This window comes from Thermobia domestica, chromosome 15 (genome assembly GCF_964235325.1).
Source record: "Thermobia domestica chromosome 15, izTheDome1.hap1.1, whole genome shotgun sequence".
Lineage (NCBI taxonomy): Eukaryota > Metazoa > Arthropoda > Insecta > Zygentoma > Lepismatidae > Thermobia > Thermobia domestica.
The window spans coordinates 132,923,912-132,947,023 of NC_137468.1; the positions used below are offsets into that span (position 1 = coordinate 132,923,912).

General features: G+C 35.2%; 1 protein-coding gene across 2 annotated transcripts in view; it reads right to left on the bottom strand.

Annotated features, from left to right (window-relative positions):
- The window catches only part of LOC145671243 (uncharacterized), a 110,899-nt gene that overhangs the window by 15,373 nt on the left and 72,414 nt on the right, over positions 1-23,112 (bottom strand). The window contains exon 5 of one of the 2 annotated variants that reach the window (XM_081740154.1): positions 3,532-4,710. The exons of the other annotated variant lie outside the window; for it this stretch is intronic. Within the exon in view, the coding sequence (XP_081596280.1) occupies positions 3,764-4,710 (947 nt within the window). The 3' untranslated portion in view covers positions 3,532-3,763. Of the gene's footprint in view, positions 1-3,531; positions 4,711-23,112 lie in introns of those variants that run through there. 2 annotated transcript variants of the gene reach the window in all.

The following is a 23,112-nucleotide window of genomic DNA, read 5'->3' on the forward strand; positions in this document are numbered from 1 at the left end:
AAGAAAGACGACACGCGGCAGTGGTTAACCTTGCACAATATTGAGTATGATGAGGATATGTTAAAGAAAGATTTGATGGATCTAATAAGCATTCATCGTCCTAAATATAAAAAATATGACTGACGAATGGGCTAAAGAACTAGGACACACTGTTCTCCGATTACCCCCTTATCACTGTGAGCTCAACCCTATTGAACTCGTGTGATCTCAAGTAAAATACTATGTTGGAGCAAATATACAACACTCAAAGTGAAAGACGTTGAAAAATTAATTCATGAAGCGTTTGAGCGTATAACAGCAGAAAATTGGCAGAACTACGTGAGGCATGTGATAAACATCGAAAGTGACACGTGGAAAGCAGATGAGCTGCAAGATGATGTTAAGCCGTTGATTATTCTTTTGGGTAAAGACTCCTCTGAAATCTTCGAGTATGATGTTGATAATGATATGGAAGGAATTGATCCTTTGGAGTGTGATTGATTCAAAGTGGTAAGTTAGTATTATTATTTATTAATCGTCGTGGTGATGGATTTTTTTTTTTTTTTTTTTTTTTTACGGTGCGAGTTGGCAACATAAGTCGGCAGTATAATAGAAGCGCGATATGTTCTGCATTTGTTTTTAATGCTCAATTTGGCATCGCTGTTCCCGTAAGATCAACAGTATATTCTTAAGTCTGGATAAGCTTTAGTACTTTGCTTCTGACTCGATACGCAGATTAAACGAAAAACTTTATGTTGTGTCAGTCCTTAGGAATATGAAAATTGTAAAGTTATTCTACTATTCTAAAGTAAATGCAAGAAAGAAGAGGAGGACAAATGAAAAGAAAAAGTATGAGATTCGATTGGGTTTCATAATGCTTTGCGAGTTTGTAGTCTTTCGCTCTACTCAACTATCCACGGGGGACTCCGTCAAAAGAGGTTCCTACTTTATACCACACACTGAGGTTTCCTAGCCGTAGCGAGTTACTTCGAGCCTCAAAAGATTTTTTTTTTTTTTTTTTTTTTTTTGCTTTCATATTTGCGTACAAAATCTGGATTACGAGAGCTAATATATGTTTGACAGACAATCTAGACATTACATTTAAATCAATAGATTCAACATTTCTCACCCTTCTCTCCCTTACCCAGCTCCTTTGTTGAAAATGAGTGGATTTCCCTTTACTACGTACTACAAAAATCCCTCAAAAGCACGACTACCAGGTTAGACTCAATCGAGTTTTTGATTTTGCTTATAATTTTATTATTTTTTTAAGAACATTCTCATACAAGGAATGATTTCTATCATTTCCACTTAACTAATCACTCAAATTTAGTCAAAGGGGGAAAGAAAAATATAATCAATACAAAAAATATTGAACTACAGTAATCGTTTGAGAGAAACCATGGCCTATGCACCTTTTGGGTACAACCCTTATGTTAGCTTAAGGGCGTACGAACACTTTGAAGAAGGAAAGAATTACATTCTTCTGCTCATTAAAAAAAAAAAAAAAAAAAAAAAAAAAAAAAAAAAAAAAAAAAAAAAAACGAGTGGACGGTGTACATTTTACCGATTTTTACGCTATCCTGAAATTAACCTACATTTCAATAAAACCGACAATTCCCAGATATTATTTAATATACAGTATAATTCTCCGGAAAGTGACCATTTTTGGAGAACGATGGGTCTTAGGGAAAATCTGAAAACCTTATTTGAAAGAAAAATTTTCTGGACTTTCAAACTGGCCCAGTTCATTTTCCTTTTGAACTAGCTGTTTGAGAAATTAGCCAAAAACCTATTGATCAGCCAATTTTTCAAGATGGTGGCCATAGCATAGTCCAGATCAGTGGAGACTTCAAGTATATTGATAAGGAAGAAAATTACAACAATTCTATGAAGAAAAAGTTCATTATTATGTCTACGAGCACCATATAACCAACTTCTAATTCGACTAACCTATACAAGGCTTCGATTAGATTCGATTGAAGCATAGCTAAATCAAATGGTGGTTAGTGAACTTTCTTTTTCATTATTAGTAAATGAACATAAAGAAAAAATGTGTTATTACTACATGTCAAGTTTTAGGTCAAAGTATATTATTCCTTTTCAGGTTTTTAAGAGACAGCAAGTAAAGCCAAAAGGTTTTGTAGTGCCTAAAATAACCTATAATATAGATGAAATTTAGTGTCCATTTATTTTGTTATATAATGAAATATTGAGTAAGTGCTCGAAATACTGAACAAGTAGATTCTTTGATTAACATCTTCCTATATTGTTTTCAGTTCAAGCATATTCATTAGAGAGAGTGAAAGAGGGGGTTGTTTTTCTTTTTTTTTTAAAAAAAAACAGTTTAACTTTCCATAGGTATGCCCCTTAGGCTAAAGGAGACGAATAATTAATGAAAGTAAATTATTGTAAAATTAATTTTTTGGTGCTATTTCAAAAAGAATCAAACCGGGGATCACGTGCACATTAGAGATAAAAGGAGAAGGATTTGTTGTCTGGTTTTAATTTATATGATTTAATTTTCTATATTAAGTAGCTGTGATGTATTTATAATTTTTTTTTACATTTATACATAATACATGAATGTTCTTTGCCATAAAATCCAGGTTCTTTACTTAAAAAAGGACAGATCCGAGAGACGTACGGATGTAGGTTCATTTTTTCCAATGTCTCTGGAAGACAATCTAGGTTTTCGTGAAGTGAGGAGTGTCGAACGAAGGCTACTTGGACACTTAATTGCAATTTAAATGAGGTGCAACTGGCATTTCTAATTTAATCGGGCCTGAGTTACATCGTTACGAGTAAAACTACGATTTTACCAGAAAAGGAAAATATTATAAAGGGCGAAAGTCTTCATTTTTTTTTTTTTTTTTTTTTTTTGCCAAAACAATTGCGGTCGAGTTGCAAAAAAATTGCAGGAAGTTATTTTGACATGCTAAATATAATCAAGGAAGAAAACCGAGAGTTTTGCCCCCATCGGAATATTTGCTTGTCAGTTTTGAATCTGATAGTCTGCCATCTTGATGCTGTATTTCATGTTTCCTCTGTTCTTCTTTGCGAATGCCGAGATGCTACCCTTAAATATAGGCCTTGTCTAACTTTGTTCCACTGTTACTGTCTTGCTGGTTGTTAATGACTCTAGTGTAAACTGTCCTTACCGGTCTATATTGAAGTTTGTTAAGTAAATAAATAAATAATAAGGCTTACTACTACACGGATATGGAAACAGAATAGAAAATAAGCTTTTGTTTTGTAATTCCTTCTATAACAGTGACCAGCTTTCCGAAAAATGTTGAATGGTCATTTTCTTCTAATATATCTTTAAAAAGTTAGTTTTTATTTTACATATTTCAGGCTAGTAGGAAAAAGCCTCCCTTCATATTTACAAGACAATAGAACAATAATAAACAAAAGAGATGAACAGTAAAATCTCAGGATCATGAAGTGAGAGACTTCGTACAGACATAACGGGTGTTAAATTAACCTGCAACTTTTACTAAAACTAGTTTATGGCAACGCTAAAGTTTCCCAGACAAACACATTACTATGTTGGGTTCATTTCAAATTTTATTCGTAATCAAATTATTATTGTACTTACACTATGCTCATAGTATTACATAAATTGATCAATTTACTTGTTAAAAAAAAAAAAAAAATCGCACCGAACCTCTGACGCGCTGTACATAGCATTGAAAATTAAGATAAACCTAGTACTAATTTATTCAATTAACAACAATCACTGTCCTATATTATGAACTAATACACTTCAATACGCCATTTCTCAGAACTCCTCAAGAAAACTATCTGTATCAATTCCTTCTAATAAACTCTTGAATATATCTTCACTTTCTATGCTGCTTGACGTTGAATTAAGTTCAACATTTACATTTGGGTTTTCGGCAATGCCTTTATCATTATTAATTTGTGTATCAATTGTACTTTGGACGGAATAAACTGAGGGAAGTGTTGGTTTAGGTGTGTTTGACTGCAAATCTTGCTTCCCTTCTTCACGTGAGATATGTAGCTTGGAACTATGATCATTTATTGATCGCAGTACTGTTGAGTATGAGTTTATTGCTGAAATGTTACCTACTTTCTCAGTATTGAAATTACAAGGAGAAATGTTCTCTACAGCTGGCCTGAAACTTTGGGACTTCTTCTTCGGTTGAAACACTGCTTTTCCCGGAGATGGTTCGATGCTATTGCTGGACACACTACATTCAGTTTGTGTCAATTTCGGATTCAAAAATGAATTTGCTTTCCTCATGATTTGCCTCTTAGTAATGTTAGGAGTACTGCAACTATTCGTTGATATGAAAGCACTTGGAGAGGCCACAGAAGGACTTCCTCGACTGTGTATACTTCTAGGAAATAAATTAGTATTCTCTTTTTGGAGAAGACTAACAGGTGATACCAGCCTATTCTTAGAAGTCACAGACGTGACATGCACTGGACTCATCGTATCACTAAAAGTAGCGTTCTCTGACTCCCGCATTTCTTTCAAGATCTCATCTTTCGTAATACTTCGAATTCTTGTTGTTCGCACGTTACCTTTAACAGGTGTATATATAGTAGTAATATTATTATTTGTTACATTCAAGTAATGCCTTCGGAACGATACCCCTACGCTTAGCACTCCAACGTGTCGCAGAACTAACACTGATCCGGGCTGAAGTTGGCCTCCAAAGCGATCCCACACTTCACGATGAAGAGTTCCATGCATTTCGCCTGAAAACAAATGTACGTAATGGTGAAAGAATTGTAAATAAGATAAGTAATAGTTACAATATACATGAGATTGTAATGAAACTTTGTAACTTCAAGATTATTTCTAATTATGGAAAGATAAAGCAACTTGACTACCAGATTAATTAATATTCACTTATAGAGAAAAGGATATGATGGAACTGAAAACAACGTTACGCGCCACGAACTTTCCTAGATCGTGAGAATCGCAATTACAATTACCATAAAAACACAGAAATGTTGAATTTGCCCTCCAGAAGGCATAGTGATACATTGTGGCAATTTTTTTATTTCAATAGATCACTTTAAAGTAACATAATGATAACAGAAGTCAGTTCGCAAGGATTGTTGATGAAAAATACTGACACGGGAAGGTCCCACAAATTGTCGCTAAATTCTGATTGCCACATAGCACATCTGATAGAACATCATGAGAAGTGAAAATGAGCAAAATTTAAGGTGCTATGGACAAGAAGAGTAGGAGTTATGGGGCTCCAAAATTTGAATATTCACAAAATTATACCATGGAATTATGTACGTTTAAAAGTAAATATCTTGAAAACCGCTAAAGCAATCAAAACAAAAATTGCACAATATAATGAGGAAAAAAAAATACCCTATCGAAAACCACAGTGTTGCCAACTCAGCATAAAAATATTTTGTTTGAAATAGCACCATATACAAGTGTGAACAGATTTAAAATGCACTATTTATTATCACTAAACATAACAGTGAAGTGTAGTGGTACAGTGTTGCACACTATTGAACTGTACCACACTGTAGATTAGGTAATCTAACATCAAGTAAAGGACTTATGTGAAACGCTTCTTTAGAATAAACCATAGAACTCCTTTATTGAGTAATATCGAAACAGAAATAGTAATGTTAAACAAACTACACATACAAGGTGATCATTTATCTTGATACGTCCTAATAACTTTTAAACTAATAGACACAAAACGCTGAAATTTCGTGCCATCCAAATATCGAAAGAAAGACATTGTTTGACATACTTACCAATACCACCAAATTAAAAGTGTTACCAACTCAACATAAAATTGTACTTTTGCATATGGTACTACATCAGATTATTACATATTTCAAATAGAACAAAACATTACAATACCATTATTATTATGCAGAGTTGAAAACTAAGGACACTAGAGTCAGAAACATCGAAGCACGACTAAATTTTGGAGGGGAGGGTGGAGGGCAGTAATAACTCAATTGACACAGACGAGGTAATCCACATTCAAAATACTTTAGTGTCGAATACTACGGTCATAATATGACCTATTTTGAACATGTAGAAATAATATGACCTATTTTGAATATGTAGAAAAGTCACAAGGAATTGAAAATTTGATTTTTTACAAGTAACTTTATTTCGAAAAAGTGTTTAGATAAGTATTATAGCTAATTATGTAGTTGGATTCCAATAAAGATCATAATGCAATTTACAGCAATTTGATGTCTCAAACCATTCCGGAGATATGAAAACAATGGCTGAATTGGATATATTTATAATTCCGCATTAGTGGGAAATTTTCAAAAATATTTTGATTTAGTTTGCTCCTGTAACATTACAATATTTTTTGGTAGGTGTAATTGCAACATGTTCTCGGAATAATATAATTTTAAGTAGTGCTGCAAATTTTTGGTAGGTGTAATTGCAACATGTTCTCGGAATAATATAATTTTAAGCAGTGCTGCAAATTTTATCAGTATTTATCTTATCTCCAGAATGGTTTAATATATCAAGTTGCTGTATGCAAGTGGATGAGGTACTTATCTAAGCAGTTTTTCGAAATAATGGCTCTTAAAAAGTCAAAGTTTCAATCTCTTGTATCTTTGTTTCTATTAATTGGAAATATGTGATATCATGGTCATAGTAAAACATTAAACTTCTTTGGATGTGAATTGCCCCGTCCGTCTCACTTGTGTTATTAGCGATATAGAGATCAAAATTTGTATGTTTGTGCCACTGTAGTGTGTTTAATTTGCAAGCCTGAGTAACAAATGTGATACAAGTTTGCGTTTAACATGTAGATTTGAAAATGTGATAATCTGACATAGTGCCATTTGAAAAAAAAAAAAAATGTAATTTTAACTTGGTGATGTCACGTGTGCGTCAAACAATGTCGCCCTGCCGATATTTGCATGATTCGAGACTTCAGCGTCTTTTGTCTATTAGTTTAAAAGTTACAAAGGCGTGTATCAAAGTAAATGGTGCACTCTGTGTATTCAAAATTTTCATATTCCCTTTTTTCCCTCACCCTCCACAAATATTTCTTTCAATACAAGAAAATTTTCTGCAAAATTTGATCACAGTTTTGATAATATTTAGAGGTCGCTCATAAAGCACAAAGTATGTTAGATTAGTACAACGCACTGTATTATCACAGAATATTTTAGATCGCTATGATTAACTTTTATCAATGCGAGTGCATTTAAGCCAGCTATTTAAACAAGAAGCAGAACTGTATCATATTTTTTGTACCTATCAGAGGAGTGTAAATTAAATGTAACAACTTCCATCCAATCGTCAAGTGTTGTGCAATTTTTTTTTTTTTTTTATCATAGGAATAATAAAAAAAACTTCCCACTAATACAGTTAATAATGTGGAAGAGTTTACGAAAATTTAAACTATGATGAACTTTGTGGATAACTATTTTATTTAAGTAAAACCGATACTATTTTATAAAACAGTATTACCAGTGCCTATGAGCAAAACTGTCAATGAACAGTATTTGTCAACTTCTAATAATTTTCAGGAAAAATCCATTATTATTCAAGATTTAATTTTAACGAAGGTTCGTAATCTGTATTTAGTTTCTTATACAGATTATACACAATTTCAAGCGTCAATTACGCAACTGTTTGAGACTGTTTATAAATTAGTTCGTCCCAGGCTGTAAAAATTCGATTAAAATAGATACTCATTTCTGATATATTCTACTGACATATAAAATAAAGAAACACAAAACTATACAGCCAGTGAATATTCCCTTCTGTGTTTTAAACTCTTTCTCTTTCTATCTCTAAACTCAACACCAGCATTTGAGATAAATAACTCGTGAAAATTTATTGTACCAGGTGGGCAAAACCTATCTTGTATCCAGATATAATTTTGCCAAATACTAATATTTGAACTAAACCATTTCTATGTTAATCATTTAATGATTTCTTAATACTTTCCAAGAACTTGAGTTGAAAGCATTATGAGAAACCACTACTAATCCAGGTCTCAACAGATTCAGTCGATTGATATGCAACATAGGACTGTAAGACCCACATGAATTTTCTGCTATACTTATCATACACGAGTATACGAATTTTCACTGCATCACAGCGAACAATTTATAAAGCCATTGGCAATAACCGGGATTTTCCCGAAAGAACAACGCATTTGAATTGTCAGAAACTACAGAAATGAAATGAGTGCGCGAATGTACGGCAAGAGCATGCCGGCTGCTATTTACATATAATGTAATTTGATATATTTGGAAGTGTGAAATTTAAACTGTTTCACATTCAAAGCGCCATTTAACATAACTATCTTAAATTGATTACCTTCATTAGAGCATCATTAACCATTAGAACACACCAGATTGGTAACTGTATTATGTACTATATACATACATAATTCATCGTAAGCTGGAGTTAATACAATTATTTGTATCGAACACCAAAGTGCTCACTAGCCTTTCGAGATTGTTTCAGAACTATGGAGATTACATTTAGCATCATCATTTACTAGCAATGGATACCCGCCCCCACTTACTCAGAAGTGTGAAATAAAATATTTAGAGAAGCAACTATTTAACAAAGTGAGAAAAGTTTAATACGGGCTTTAGTGATAAATGTGATCACAGTGTTATTGTGTATCATGTGTTTCATGCCACATTATGAAATTACTTGTGCAATGTAAAATTTCTTTTTTTTTTTACTGCGCATGGGGCATCCGATCTAACTAAGCCACACACGAATATTTTTCGCAGATATTTAGTCTGCATGAGAGAAAATTACTTAAGATCTTTGCCTCAGACGACTTTTTAACCTTTTAAATTGTATTAATGATTTACATTTTAAGTGATCAATTAACGCCCGAGCAACTCCGAACTACACAAATGCTTTCGAACCACAGACAAAATTCAGACCGTCGATGTGATGTTCGTTTGTGGTCATTAATCACTGTTTCACGGGATTAGAAGTTTCAATCTATTATAATTTGGCAGCATCAAATAACGAAGGTCACAAGTAGCATGTTAGTATTTTTTCTACCTATGATAATCCTTGAATTAAAAGAAAGATCAAAAATCCCTTATCAAAACTTGAAATGTATGTTTCTGTCCAAACTGCAGGATTAAATAACACAAGAAAGATCATAGATTGCAAAAATGAATAACGAAATCCATTGACTGATATATACCTCATCTTATCTGGCAATGCCCTTACATTGAGAGCATATTTACATCAAAATGTGACATTTTTTCGTAATCATCAGTGGCGTATTTACAATTTTGTTTCGAGAAGGGGGGCTTAAGACCGGAAGCCCCCCTTAAATACGCCACTGGTAATCTCGAAGACATTTTTTGTAACTCTGCCACCCTTAAGTCCCTAAAATAGATGTCGCAAAAAGTTGTCACCTTAACATTAGCTTATTTGCTGTGTTTTATATGCCACACCACATGCTATGACTGCCAATGAAAAAATTGCAATTCCTGTTTCAAATGGTTTGAATAATTCATCCTTTTATATCAATGGATAAGATCTTTATACCAGAAACTAAAGACCCAGGAATTCATGTTATAAACATCTTCGTTCACAGAACTTTCACTGACTGTCAGTTCAAAATGCTCTTCATTAGTATTCTACTCCCCCCCCCCCCAAAAAAAGTGTATATTATATCCAGAATATTAATGTACTATAACGATAAACTGTAACAGGTGATTGCTTACATTAAAATAAGTGAAAAATTGATATTGACCTGTTTACAAAGTGCTTAGTTTCGGAGCTCGGCCGTAAAAAATCGTGGGAAAGCAAAATTTCATCAAGCTCTATTACGAATTCCAGAAGTCATAAGTTTTTTTACGCTGATATGGACCGTCATTCCATGGTCTCTCAAATTGGACAAAGCGCGAGTTGAAATTTAGCTTTTCCACAATTTCAGACAGCTCTAGTTATGGAACTATACTCTTCCAAACAGGTTCGTATAAACTTCTTCACTTATTTTGATGAGGAATCATCTGTTACAGTTTATCGGTATAGTTTCTTAACTCTATCTATCTACATATTATATATTTGATATACAGGGTGGGCCATTTTAATCAATCCACGGAAATATCTGAAAAATGATAAAACATAGAAGAAATGTTTGAAGTACACGTTATATATTGCTAAGGGGAAAAACCAATTCCGCCAAAAGTACCCCTCTCCGCCCCCCGTAAATTGAGGTAACGGGGGGTAACTTTGAAATGTCAAATGGGAACATGGGTGGAGTAATACCTCGTTCGAAAGGTCTCGGAAAACTAAGTAACGCTGTACCAAAAGATGTTCCATATTTGGCACCAGTTTCAAAATGGCCGCCATGATATAGTTCGGAAACTCCAGTACCCGTAGTATGAAAACCATGGAAGGCAAATGAATGGAACAAAATTGAAATACGTAAATATCATAGGGCATATCGAATGATGTGATCCCTGTAATCCCAGCGGCTTTCCTGAAGGGGTTCTGGGGGCTAACTTCAAAATCTCAATGTCCGACCGGACAACGGTTCGGGCATACGCTTGACCTACCCAATGCTGTTTGGAAGGCAGACTTCATGGATAGAGAGTTGGTGCACTGAGTTAATGCAGATGGCCACAGTTACATTTTGTTTAACTATTAGCACTCATGTCATATCGTGAGCTTGAGGGACGAAACAGTGTGTACGTATATCCCCGAAATGCTTTCCGAATAACCAGCATAAACACATTGCATAAATGTTTCTGTGGCGACGGAGATTAGTAAATTCACACGTTTGTACGTTCCAGCAACTGCATTATTCGACAACTTCTTTCGTATAACGATCCTTCTGTTTTCGCATCAAATCATACTCAGCCATACAGATATGCGTTACCATTCAAATAAAATTTCACCTTTTTTAGTCACTACAGCGTCATCCTTACAAACAAATGTTTCAACCACACCATACCTATTTGTAGCGTAGCGTTAATTTGCGAATTAAAGTAGAGTTCTCATTTGAACTTTCATAGTTACTTTCCACCCCACTCACAGAGCGCAGGAAGAGATTATTTTGCAGAACTTGGATTTCTCTCTATACATTATGACAATTTTACTCTAACATTTTAATCTCTGTTGTATCATTCTCGAGCTTTGGCACGCCTCCGTGGTTTTCCTATTTAATTTTTGTTATTTTCATTTATCTCTAACCGTATTCATACTATGGGCACTAGACGTTTTCTTAGACACATTCACCATGTCTTGGCGATCATTTTGAAAACGGCGTCTCATGTTGAAAATATTCTTACAGAAGCTGTTTGATATTCATTTGTCTATGTAACGTGATGTTACTCGCTTCAAGTTACTATTTGAAATTTTCAAGTTGGCCCCGGATACCTTTCAGTGGAGTCACCCCGACAGAACCTCTCGATGTGCCTTACGTCAGTTACCTACTCAGTTTTTCTTCTGTTGATTTATCTCCAATCGCTTTCATACTACGGGTACTAAACCTTTCCTCTGACACGGATACTATGTTTCGGCGGCCTTTTGAGAACAGTGCCATTTCACCTCAATCGTTTTCTCCTGCAAGATGTTTGATTTTGCAAGATTTATCGAACGAGGTTCCACTCGACTCATGTTACTATTTGCAATCTTGAAGTTACCCCCAAGACCCCTTCAGGGAGGCCACTGGGATCACAGGGACCACACCATTCGATATGCCCTATGATATTTACGTATTTCAATTTTGTTCCATTCATTTACCTTCCATGGTTTTCATACTACGGGTACTGGAGTTTCCGAACTATATCATGGCGGCCATTTTGAAACTGGTGTCAAATATGAAACATCTTTCGGTACAGCGTTACTTAGTTTTCCGAGACCTTTCGAACGAGGTATTACTCCACCCATGTTCCCATTTGATATTTCAAAGTTGCCCCCCGTTAACCCCATTTACGGGGGGCGGAGAGGAGTACTTTTGGCGGAATTGTTTTTTCCCCTTAGCAATATATAACGTGTACTTCAAACATTCCTTCTATGTTTTATCATTTTTCAGATATTTCCGTGGATTGATTAAAATGGCTCACCCTGTACATTAGGGCGGAGCGAAAAAACTTTTTCTCGAAATTCGAATTTGGATAGGGGACAAAAGTTGCATCATATCGTAGTACTTTACCATAGAAAATTTCGATTCTCTAAAATAATTTTTACCCGGGGCGCAAGGGGCTTTAAGTTTGAGATTTTGCAAATCAATTTCCGTTTGTTATGTAACTATGTAGCAAATCTTCGCTGAATGTAGATTTTAATTTGTATTGTGGATAGAGGGCAAAAGATAACAACATGAATTTTTAATTCTCTAAAATTATTTTTAGCCAGGGCGAAATGGCCCTGAAACTTGGGAATAATAAGACGAAAAGTGATCAACTAGAAGCATTTTGCGAGTTTGTCATAAAAAAAAAGCTTTTTGCTATTTAATAAGTCTTCTGATATCCTACAATGAACTTTGGCAGTATTGTTAATAGTATAATAGTTTGGTTGGTGGTGACAGTGACGTAACTAGGGGGGAACGGGGCTTGTGTCCCGGGCGCCAAATTGGGGACGCAAAACTGGGCAAATAATTATTTTCACTATAAAGCAAGGAAAGGAGTTTTAGCAAACTAAAGATCATACAAAAATCACCTCAGAAACTTAAGAGGGCAACAACGACTCACCAACCTTAGGATCGTATCCATAGATCATAAGTTAGCTTCAAAGCTATGTGTTTAGGACATTATAAAAACCTCTGCATCCAAAAGAGCCCGCAAGGTTAAATTTTAGTTCCAGTTTTTTGTGTTTTCATTTAACTTACATCGATTTAAGAGATTTGTAAAATGTTCGAGTATACTCAAAACAAGAACTTGATTTTTTTTTTCATAATTAAATATTCTATTTTAAAGCAAAAGACTGTTGATTCATTCTACACATATCCACATCCTGATATAATTCCAAAAACTTTGTGATTTGCAGTTATTTCGTTCAGACTGTAAGAGTGTGTCAAGCATGCTACTCTCAGATTATTTGTCAATCAGTTACAAAGTGGTTTAGTGTTTTATCTTGTACTAAAAATTAAAATATGTACTACAATTTTGAAATCAAACTTTACCACTTGAAGAAAGAATGGAATAGGAGAACTACTGTCTGATGCCAATATCAGGTATAATTGGGGAGTCTTTTGGTTTGGTTGGTCGGGAGGTGCTAAGGCGAGTTCTTGCCCTGGGCGGTAACTAGCCTAGTTGTGTTGCTAGGTGGTGAGTAAAAAATGATATTCGGTATTATTTATATTACTTGGATAAAGAAATTCAAGAAAAGAGAAGGAAGGAAAGCCAAAAAGCGATCTTACGGTGAAGCTTTCAACCAAAGAGTATTATACTCTACTATAGTTACATTATCGAATCTTCAGACTACTTGTCATCTTCGGAAACAAGATAGGAAGGCAATAAAGAACACACTGAAGCTGGAGGAGATCAATTTTAGTTGGAAATATCCTTTGAAGAAGACAAGAGGGCAAGCACAGATTGGATGCACGCAAATTAGAAAATTCGTCCCAACATTAGTAAAAGTGAAGGAGAAAACCGGCGTGACTAGAAGAAAAATTGCAGCAATTGCTACTGCGGTTTTGGAAGATTTTTAATATGTGAGTCTAGAGCAGTCGCAAAACATAATTGACAGAAGTAAAATTCAAAGAGAAATTGTGAAAAATGGTATAAGTGTAAGAACTAAAGAGACTGTTAATAAAGTGAAACCTCGTGCCATCTATTTTGATTGGAAGAAAGACCAAACGCTCACGATGTCCGGAAGTCAGAGATATGAAGATAGAAGAGTATTATTCTATCCGTGTAGAAACGGGTAACCAATTTCTCGGCTATGCTGAAAATGCTTTGACCGGATCAGCATCAGCAAAGAATATTGTTAGTTTCATCTGCCGCGAATTACAAGAAAATAATGTGGACATATCAGATATGGTAGCTATTGGCTGCGATGGCACTAATATTAATGTTGAGTCAAAAGTAGGAGTGATTAGAGTGCTCGAAAACCATTTAGGGAGGCCCTTGCAGTAGCACATATGTTTATTGCAGTTCATTGAACTACCACTTTGTCATTTACTAAAATAAATCGATGGTGTAAGTACTGGCCCTTACACTTTCTTTGGCTCTATTGGTAGATAATTTGTGAATTGTGAAACAAATTCACTGTACGGCTTCGAAAAGATTTCTTCAGAACCTCCTACATTCCTAAATGTGCTGATCTCAGTTATGATCAGAGGTACTTTATCAAAGGTCGTGGTAAAAGTATATGCACCAGTGTGGTTCAACATCAAACTGAAACCTCTTGTCAAATACGGAGCTAAACATCTGTTCCTGATCATAAAACTTTCGCGATGTTTGCAAGAAATATACAAGACTCCAGTCAGTAAAGTAATTTCCAGAAATGCATTCTATGCGAATCCTCAAAACATTCTCATTGCCATGATTGATGTCGACAGATCAACTACACGAATCCTTGCTGCTGATAAAATATTCCAATCCAGAAAGCAGTGTAAACCTTCTGAAATTCGTTCCTTCGAAGTGCCAGTATTAAACTTCGAGACTAATAAGTACACAGAAATTATAAAGTGGAATGAGTGTAACATAACAGAACGCTAATACTGACTCATGAGACAGATGAAAAATTGCAAGAAATTCGCGCGTCATAAAACACATGTATTGATATCCCTGAGTTGAAATATCATACGCAAGTAGTGGAAAGATTAGTAGAAATAATTAGTGAAACTTCTTTCCGTATGTAAGGCACGAGAGAGCGATTTCTTTATTCGGTCCAAAATTGAATCGAGGAAATACATGCCTACTTTTGAGACAAAGTCGCAGTATTTTGCAGGAAGACGTGAAAGAAACTTATGAAACATTCAATCTAATGTTGGCGGGTGGGTGGGATTGAACTCAACGGCAGCCACCTCTTAGTGGTGAATTCTGGCTTGATGTAGCCTGTTACATAGAATATGAACTTCGGTAGCTTTAGAAATTTAACTCGTCACAACAACAAATCTTAATACTCTCAAATTACAGTCTACTTCAAGCGAAGAGCTTTCTAATAATTACACAAAGACACAACAAACGTGTATTTGTTTACAAAATCTACGGAACTTAAGGCCCATTGACCCCCGGCTAAGAATATTTTAGAGAATTAAAATTTTCCATGGTAAAGTACTGCGATATGATGCAACTTTTGCCCTAATCGAAATTCGAATTTAGATTTTTTTCACTTATTTGCATAATCTATCAAACTTAAGGCCCATTGCGCCCCGGCTAAAAATTATTTTAGAGAATTGAAATTTTGCATGGTAAAGTACTATAATATGATGCAACTTTTGCCCCCTATCCAAAATCGAATTTCGAAAAAAAAAAATTTTGGCCTCTTTTCACTCCACCCTACTGTATATATATTCTACAGGTCAAAACAAAGCAAAAAAATATATAATTATATACATTTCGGATGGTTGTCTGAAGAAGCGATTTGCACTATGTGGCAACATCGCACTGCAGATAAAGGAGCATACAGTTAACCTACCATCAAATAGTTACATCGATTCTTTCCAGATGGCAGTTGTTAAGTCTATATACGTTGATATATTAGCACCATCTATTAGCATCGGTACCAAAATAAAACTTGCTAACAGAAGAGCAAATATTTACCAAGTTAAACCAAATAGTTTCTTCTAAAATACGTATTTTAGCTAAATCAGTGTAACTTTATCTTGTAATCAATCCCAAATAAAGAATTGTTTAAAAAAGAGAGTGACTCAGTTGCAAAGACTTGCTAAATTCAAATAATAAACTAGGCTTCATTTCTTGCATGTTTTAATAATGCCTCACTGCAGTCTCAGTGAAATCTCAAAATACAGGCCTATACATAAATTTTTAATATTCCTTCTAAAAATTACATTACAGAGATACTGGAAGTAATTTCATTAATTATACAATTAGATCATAGGAGAAAAAAAAGTAGAACACAGTGGGATTTGAACCAGGTAAGAATCATCTCTTAAATTTACAAAATAAATGTTTAAGAAACATGACAGCACGTTCGAGTACCAAGCCAACTCTGTAACAAGGTGCTGTTATACTATATTCTCTATAATAAATACAACTATCTTTTGTTTTTGTTTTTTATCCATGTTTTTGGTAAAGAAAGTACATAAATTATTTTATTCCAGTCAGCAAAGATTAAATAATATTTTCGAAAGATTTTAGCACACGGAGCTTTTTTCCTTCTACGTGCTTCATTGTCAATCCCTCGCCTAAACTACTTTCTACGGTGCTTTCCATCTTGGAATGAGACTCCACTGCTGAAGAAATATGATCATATCCTCAAAATGGGTCTGGAGTCAATTTTGAACTGCTCCTTGAGTGACGAATCTTGGATGCAGTCATCCTTACCTGTTGGATTAGGAGGCCTCGGTATTCGACGAACCGTTGATATGACGATTCCTACCTTTTTAGCGTCCTACCACGGATCCCTTCGTTTAATCGAGGCTCTCCTTCCTCAAGGCTACCACCTGGACCCAGATGGGATAGTTGAAGAAGGCTCTACCAAATGGATAAATATAGCAGATACGGACCTTCCAGAAATCAGCAAAAGAGGTTCTCAGGCATCTTGGTACACACCAATAGCAGTACATTTCCATAAACTTCTTTTACAATCCGTTGCTGCTCCAGAGGATAAAGCTAGACTTCTTGCTGCGTCATCTCCCCATGCTGGTGCATGGTTAAATGCGTTACCTTCTCCACAATTAGGTCTTCACATGTCTAATGAAACCTTTCGAATCGCAGTAGCCCTAAGACTAGGTTCAGCTGTTTGTGAGCCACATCGCTGTCCAGCTTGCGGGGATCAAGTTACCCAACGCGGCCTGCATGGCCTCTCATGCATGAAGAGCATAGGCAGAAACACCAGACATTCATCTGTTAATGACATCATTTTGCGAGCCCTCACGACGGCAGGAATTCCTTCGATTCGTGAACCGTCAGGCTGTTGTCGTTCCGATGGTAAACGACCTGATGGCATGACATTAATACCTTGGAAGAGAGGCAAATCTCTAGTATGGGATTTTACATGTTCGGACACATTCGCCCATTCAAGCCTGCCGTTGACCGTTGTGAATGCTGGAAAAGTTGCTAGACGTAGAGAGACAGAAAAGGTTGAGTTGATTTTAGTTGAGCGTCCCTTTCAGCAGCGAGGCTATATGAGACGTGGCCCTACTGTTTAACGTGGAATCCGAACCACATGAGCTCCCGCCGGGAATCGAACCCGGGTCTCCCACGCCAAAGGCGCGTACGCTAACCGCTTAGCCACGGAGGAGCTCAAGAGACAGAAAAGGAAAGGAAATACAATAATCTCCTCGATAAATTTATATTTGCTCCAATAGCTATCGAGACCAGTGGAGCATGGGGCTCTAGAAGCCTTGATTTTATCAGAGAGGTAGGCAGACGCATATCTATCGTTTCTGGAGATGTTCGTTCAGCATCCTTCTTATTCCAACGTATATCCATTGCGGTCCAACGTGGCAACGTTTCGTCAGTTCTTGGTACGTTGCCACCTGGAAAGGAACTGGAGGAGGTGTTTCTTCTCTAGTGGAACAGAAACAAGCGAACAATAGAATAATAAAAATAATATATCAACTGTTCAGAGAAATTTTACATATATATTATATTGTTATCCATTGTTTCTAAATACTACATACTATACGCTATATCTCCGAAACTTATTTACATATTTTTACAATCATATATTGCTGTAAATTACTGTTTGATGCAAATGTATAAATTTTTATTTTTTGCTCTATTATGATATTGTTCGAAGATAAGGCATTTGTCAATCTAATAAGTTATTTGTTATCTATTCTTAGTTTTTCTTAATGTTCAGGAATTTTCGAAAGATATTTTAAATATATTTTATGTAATAATAGAATATTTGCAATTCCAAACTTTGAAGTGGTGGAATGATTCAGTGCAGTTCAAACACATTTTAAAATTTAGAAAAATAAATGAATATTATGTTTTTTTTTTACAAAACTTTACGTTAACTTGTCTAAAATATAATTCCCATAAATTACGAGCTTCTCCATTAAGAAAACAGAGAACATTTATTGTGGCGTACTTGTTGTGGAAGAATAAAGTGTAATTTGTATTCTTAAATGTAGGAAACTGACACCAAATTTTCAAATTGTACTTATTTATTTACAGTTTCAAGAATAATAGGATCGTATAATTTTTGTTTAATTATTACTTAAGTACTATGATGTGCAGTTTTACGAGCTGTCCTCTACTTTATATTATTTTATTTCATTTTCTTAATATCATAATCCGTGCAGGTTTACTTTTGACACACCACTCAAAAGAATTGTAGAAGAAACTTAATTCTTTCATTAATTTCCTTCTTATTGCACCCTAAAAGATTTAAAAATATCTCACTTAGCATAGGTGAAATTCAAGGGGGCCATTAGAAGTAATTCTTGAAAATTTACAAATCTTTTACGATTTGCGTATGAATACGGCTTCCGAATGTATGGCCTAAAACACAAACCAACCTGTGCTAGGTGGGTACTGGAAAGCAGAATGCTATCTAACTGATTCAGAGTAGAGTGAAGCTGCTGTGCCCGCGCGGCAGCCCGTTCGAAACGAGCAGGCGCGTCGGCGATGGTGGGTATACCATAAGCAAAGGCAGTGAAAAGGAGTGGTTTTTGGCAATGATACGAGTTTCAATAGCACTTGGCATGGCTTCATACTAGTAACGCTCCACTTGTAAACATTATATAAAACTTCTGTACACTATGCAGAAATACACCGCTAGTGAAAAATAGCATCTAACAGAGTCGCTTTTCATATGTGCTCACTTATTTTATCCTTCGTAATGCACTTGTAATGATTTTACACTAGTAGTCATAAATCTAAAATACAATTGTATTACTTTGTATTTAATTCTGTGGCCTGCAGAAATTTGTTCCTTATAAATGTGTCTTTTCATGCAAAGTATTCAAATTTACCTCAAAATCTTCCAAAATGTAATGCGCCAAAACTTCACAGATACTCTTTAATACATTCTAGAGTGCTATTACTTTGGTGCATGTTCAAATAATTGTACAGATCAATAATACGGCTGCAAACTGATAAGACTTGTGAATTGTGAAAAACATGCACCAAGCAGAGGCGTTATTTAGGGGGGCAGAAAGAAGCTATTGTCCCCTTGTGAGTTTGAGATTTATATAGATTTTATCAATAGGATAGTAGTAAATCAGTGAAAAACGCAAAATTTTGCGTGTATCAAGGGGTCTTGCCCCCTCTGAAGCAAACTAACGCTCCTGGCACCAAATCTACAATAATTGTTTATATAGTGCCCTCCACGGCTGGACAAAACTTGCGAGCCTGTGCAGAGTTAAGCCTGTAGGGAGGAGGCGCAAAGCGACAGTGAATATAAGCGTAAACGAAGATGCTTAGGAAACTACAGTAGCTACTCACACTATGACTTAAAAGCATTGATCTCTCTACTAAGGCCGGAAGTGTTAGGAATCTACTACCTTTCTCACCGGCCTTGGTGAGAAACGAAATTTGTTTTCTTTAATGTTTGTTACTATATCACCTCATACTATATCTTATCTTATACTTAACTATATATAAAACTACATGAGCTGACATAAATTAAAGGGGTACTTCCGGTTGACGTGGAAAGTTGAAATTTGGCATGGATGTAGCTTTCCGAGATTAACCGACAGGAAAATTGCCAAAAATGAATATTTTTAATACTTAGGGGGTCTAAAGGAGGGATGAAGAATTTCCACTTTTTTTTTTTTTTCCCTATAATCTCATGTTTTAGGTACTTGGAATAAAAACTTGAAATTCTGTATGCTTATACGTTTTTGTTAGCGTTAACTAAGTAAATCGCTAAAAATAAAAATTCCCAACTGTAGAGTGGTTTTATGGGGAACTGAAAAATCTCTTTCATGTTATTTATATGGGACACCTTCTACATCCTAAAATGTTTAGGCGCTTCCGGCAGGATTAGAATGATGAAATTTCGCATGATTGTAGCCTTCCGGGACTGACCTGCAGGAAAATTGCCAAAAGTGAATATTTTTTAGTTTCTAAGGGGTCTAAAGAGGAGATGAAGAAATGCTCATGTTATTTAAATGGGCGTTTTCTTGGGATACTAAGTCTTATATTTTAAGTAGTTGAAGTAGGGCCCCTAGGTGTTCAAACTTCAGGAAATGTAATTACAGAATAAATGCACAAAATTCACTCTTGATGCAAAGGCTGATACCTCAGAGATGCGAAGCCGTAGGCCGGGCAAACGCGGGGGTTCTGGGGGCGGGCTAGTCCATTATATGTTTCCCTTACATAATTAATGCTTTATTAACTGATTTGTGCAAATGAATGTGTATTGAAGATATAATCATTCATTTCTTTTAGAGATACTTTATTTACCTTTAATTCTCATTTTATCATCCCACTCCTACTCTCTAAGTTCACTTTGCCAGGTGTGCGACATCCTTTGGTTCAATCCCAGTGAACTTTTTTTTAAATATATATATATATATATATATATATATATATATATGGACAAACACCTTGTACAAGGTTCTCCTCTTTGATCCCAGTTTCTTAATTCACATTTCGTTCACTATCATCATTGTCATCGCCTCCCTTGACCTTGGAGCGTAATCTTTGAATACTAAACTGAAAAAAAAAAATTGAAATGCGCAGATATATCATGTTTTATTCTTCTGTATGTAGGACGCACAACAAGCAATTTCATGCTAACGGTTTATTACAAGTGGAATAGTTTCTGAATGTTTTAAAAGAAACTATAAATTTAAAATCAGTTTACATGAATGAAAACACTATTACTGAACGAAACAGGATCGCAGACTCAAGAGGAGCACTCCGTAGAATTTTTAGGGGTCCTCAGCACCCCACAAAACAGACAAAAATAAAAAAAGGAGGAAATAAAAGAGCTAAGGCAAAAGAAAGAAAACTAAATTCTAATCCAACATAATTCCTAAATGGGAAATTCAGTGCACAATGGATGCAAATCCACTTTTCGGCACTTTGGTGATATTTTATATTTAAGATCTTTATGTGAAGCTCCTTTCAGTACTTGAAAGGTTCATAATCAGATATTCTAAATACTTGTTATATTGTAAACAACAGTGCTTTTTCCATGCATACAAACTTTGTCATTTTTTCTCACACCTTAGATAATTAAACTTGTGTACCTTGTGCTCTGAACACTCCAAATAATAGTAGGAACCGACATTTTTTTAAGGCGACAAAAAATATATAAAATTTGACTAAGATTTGAGAAGGGATGGAAAAATCCGAAATTGTGATGCTGATGCTGAAAAGACAGCAAAAATCATTTTCACTGTATTTTTTCTCAACGAAGTGGTTATTCCTATAAATGGCAGATTGAACGTAATTTTTACGTGATTGAAACGACAGACATTGAAAATAGCGTGGCGAAAACTAAGGTTGAGGTTAGAATATTCCTAATTACACCGCAATACTCTCATCCAAGAATACACATTTTCCACTATATACAGTAAAACCTGTCTTCAACGGACCCTTTATTAAACGGAAAACTGCCTTAAACGGAAATATTTCACGGTCCCATGAATTTTGGAGAACAATACTTGTAAAACTCCCTTCATTAAGCGGAAACTGTGTTACGCGGACAACGGAAAGAAAAATAAACATTTAACGGAAAATTCTGAGTTCTGGACTACAGCGTTTAGATGTTTAGACATTCTGCGAGACATATACATTACACTCTCTGCGACAAAATGTTCGTTCTTTTGTTAAATATTTCTGAACAATGTTGATCTTCCCCAACCACTATTCATATTCACCCCCACAAATTGTCCTTAATCCCCGCAACTTAAAGAAGAATCATACGGAATGTCGGAAAGAAGAAAACGAGATAGAGGAAGAAGAGGAATACGATACCGAGTTCCAAGAAGAGTGTAGAATAAATACATATCAAAATGCTCTCAGAAGTTTAAAGGATCTGCAAAATTTTGCCTTACGAAAAAATGATTCTGATTCACTTAGTATAATTTCTCAGGCTAAACTGTATGCGGAAAGTCAATCAGCCAAGCAGCAATGTACACAGAAAACTCTCCTTGGCTATTAGAAAAATAAAGAAAACGTGTGTATAGCATATTTTGTATTCATTTTAATTTTTTTGTGTATTCATTCGTAGAAGAAAGAAGTACTGTAATCGAACAATGTACGTACAGCAATATATTTTCTCAGTATGCCCCTTTATAAGCATGTATTTTTCTTTTTTTAAGAAAGGAAAAGTCTACCTCCACTAAGCGGAAACCTGACTTTAACGGAAATTTTTGCAAGTCCCGCTCGATTCCGCTAAAGACAGGTTTCACTGTATATACATATATATATATATATATATATATATATATATATATATATATATATATATATATATATATATATGAAGAAACACGAAAAGAATCTATTCAATCAAAATACCGAAAATTACATTTTTAGGAGAGTTAATTTTCAGAATTATCAGGGAAAGGGCCGGCCTATAAGCCTGAGTGGTTTCTGCACTCCTAGATTCCCGGTCTTGAACAGTTAATTAAAGGACACCTACTGATTTACAAAAACCGGCGCTTCTGCATCGAAATATTTCTGAGGATTGGCATTTTTTGGTCTTGTCTCACAGAAAATACTATCTTCGTAATACTAATGTAGCAACAAGTTAGCGACACGAGACTTTCTTCTGTATCAATCCGCTGTCTCATTTGTGTAACACACACACACACACACACGAAATTACTCTCTAGTTGTGACTTTTCTTGGACCATGAAATAACGCTAAGGATGCACAGTGGTTCCGATCACAAATCTAGCGGGACAAAAAGTGAAAATTAATGATTAACGAAACCACAGAAATACTGACTTGGTATAATCCTACAGAGTTGTGGACCTACGATCCACAATACATTTCCTGAAATAAACACGTGGGTGAGAGCATTGAGAAGTCATGTGTTTATCACAGTCAGTCGGAGTGCGTGATAATTGCTGAGTAGGTGCTCGCTAAACAAGATCC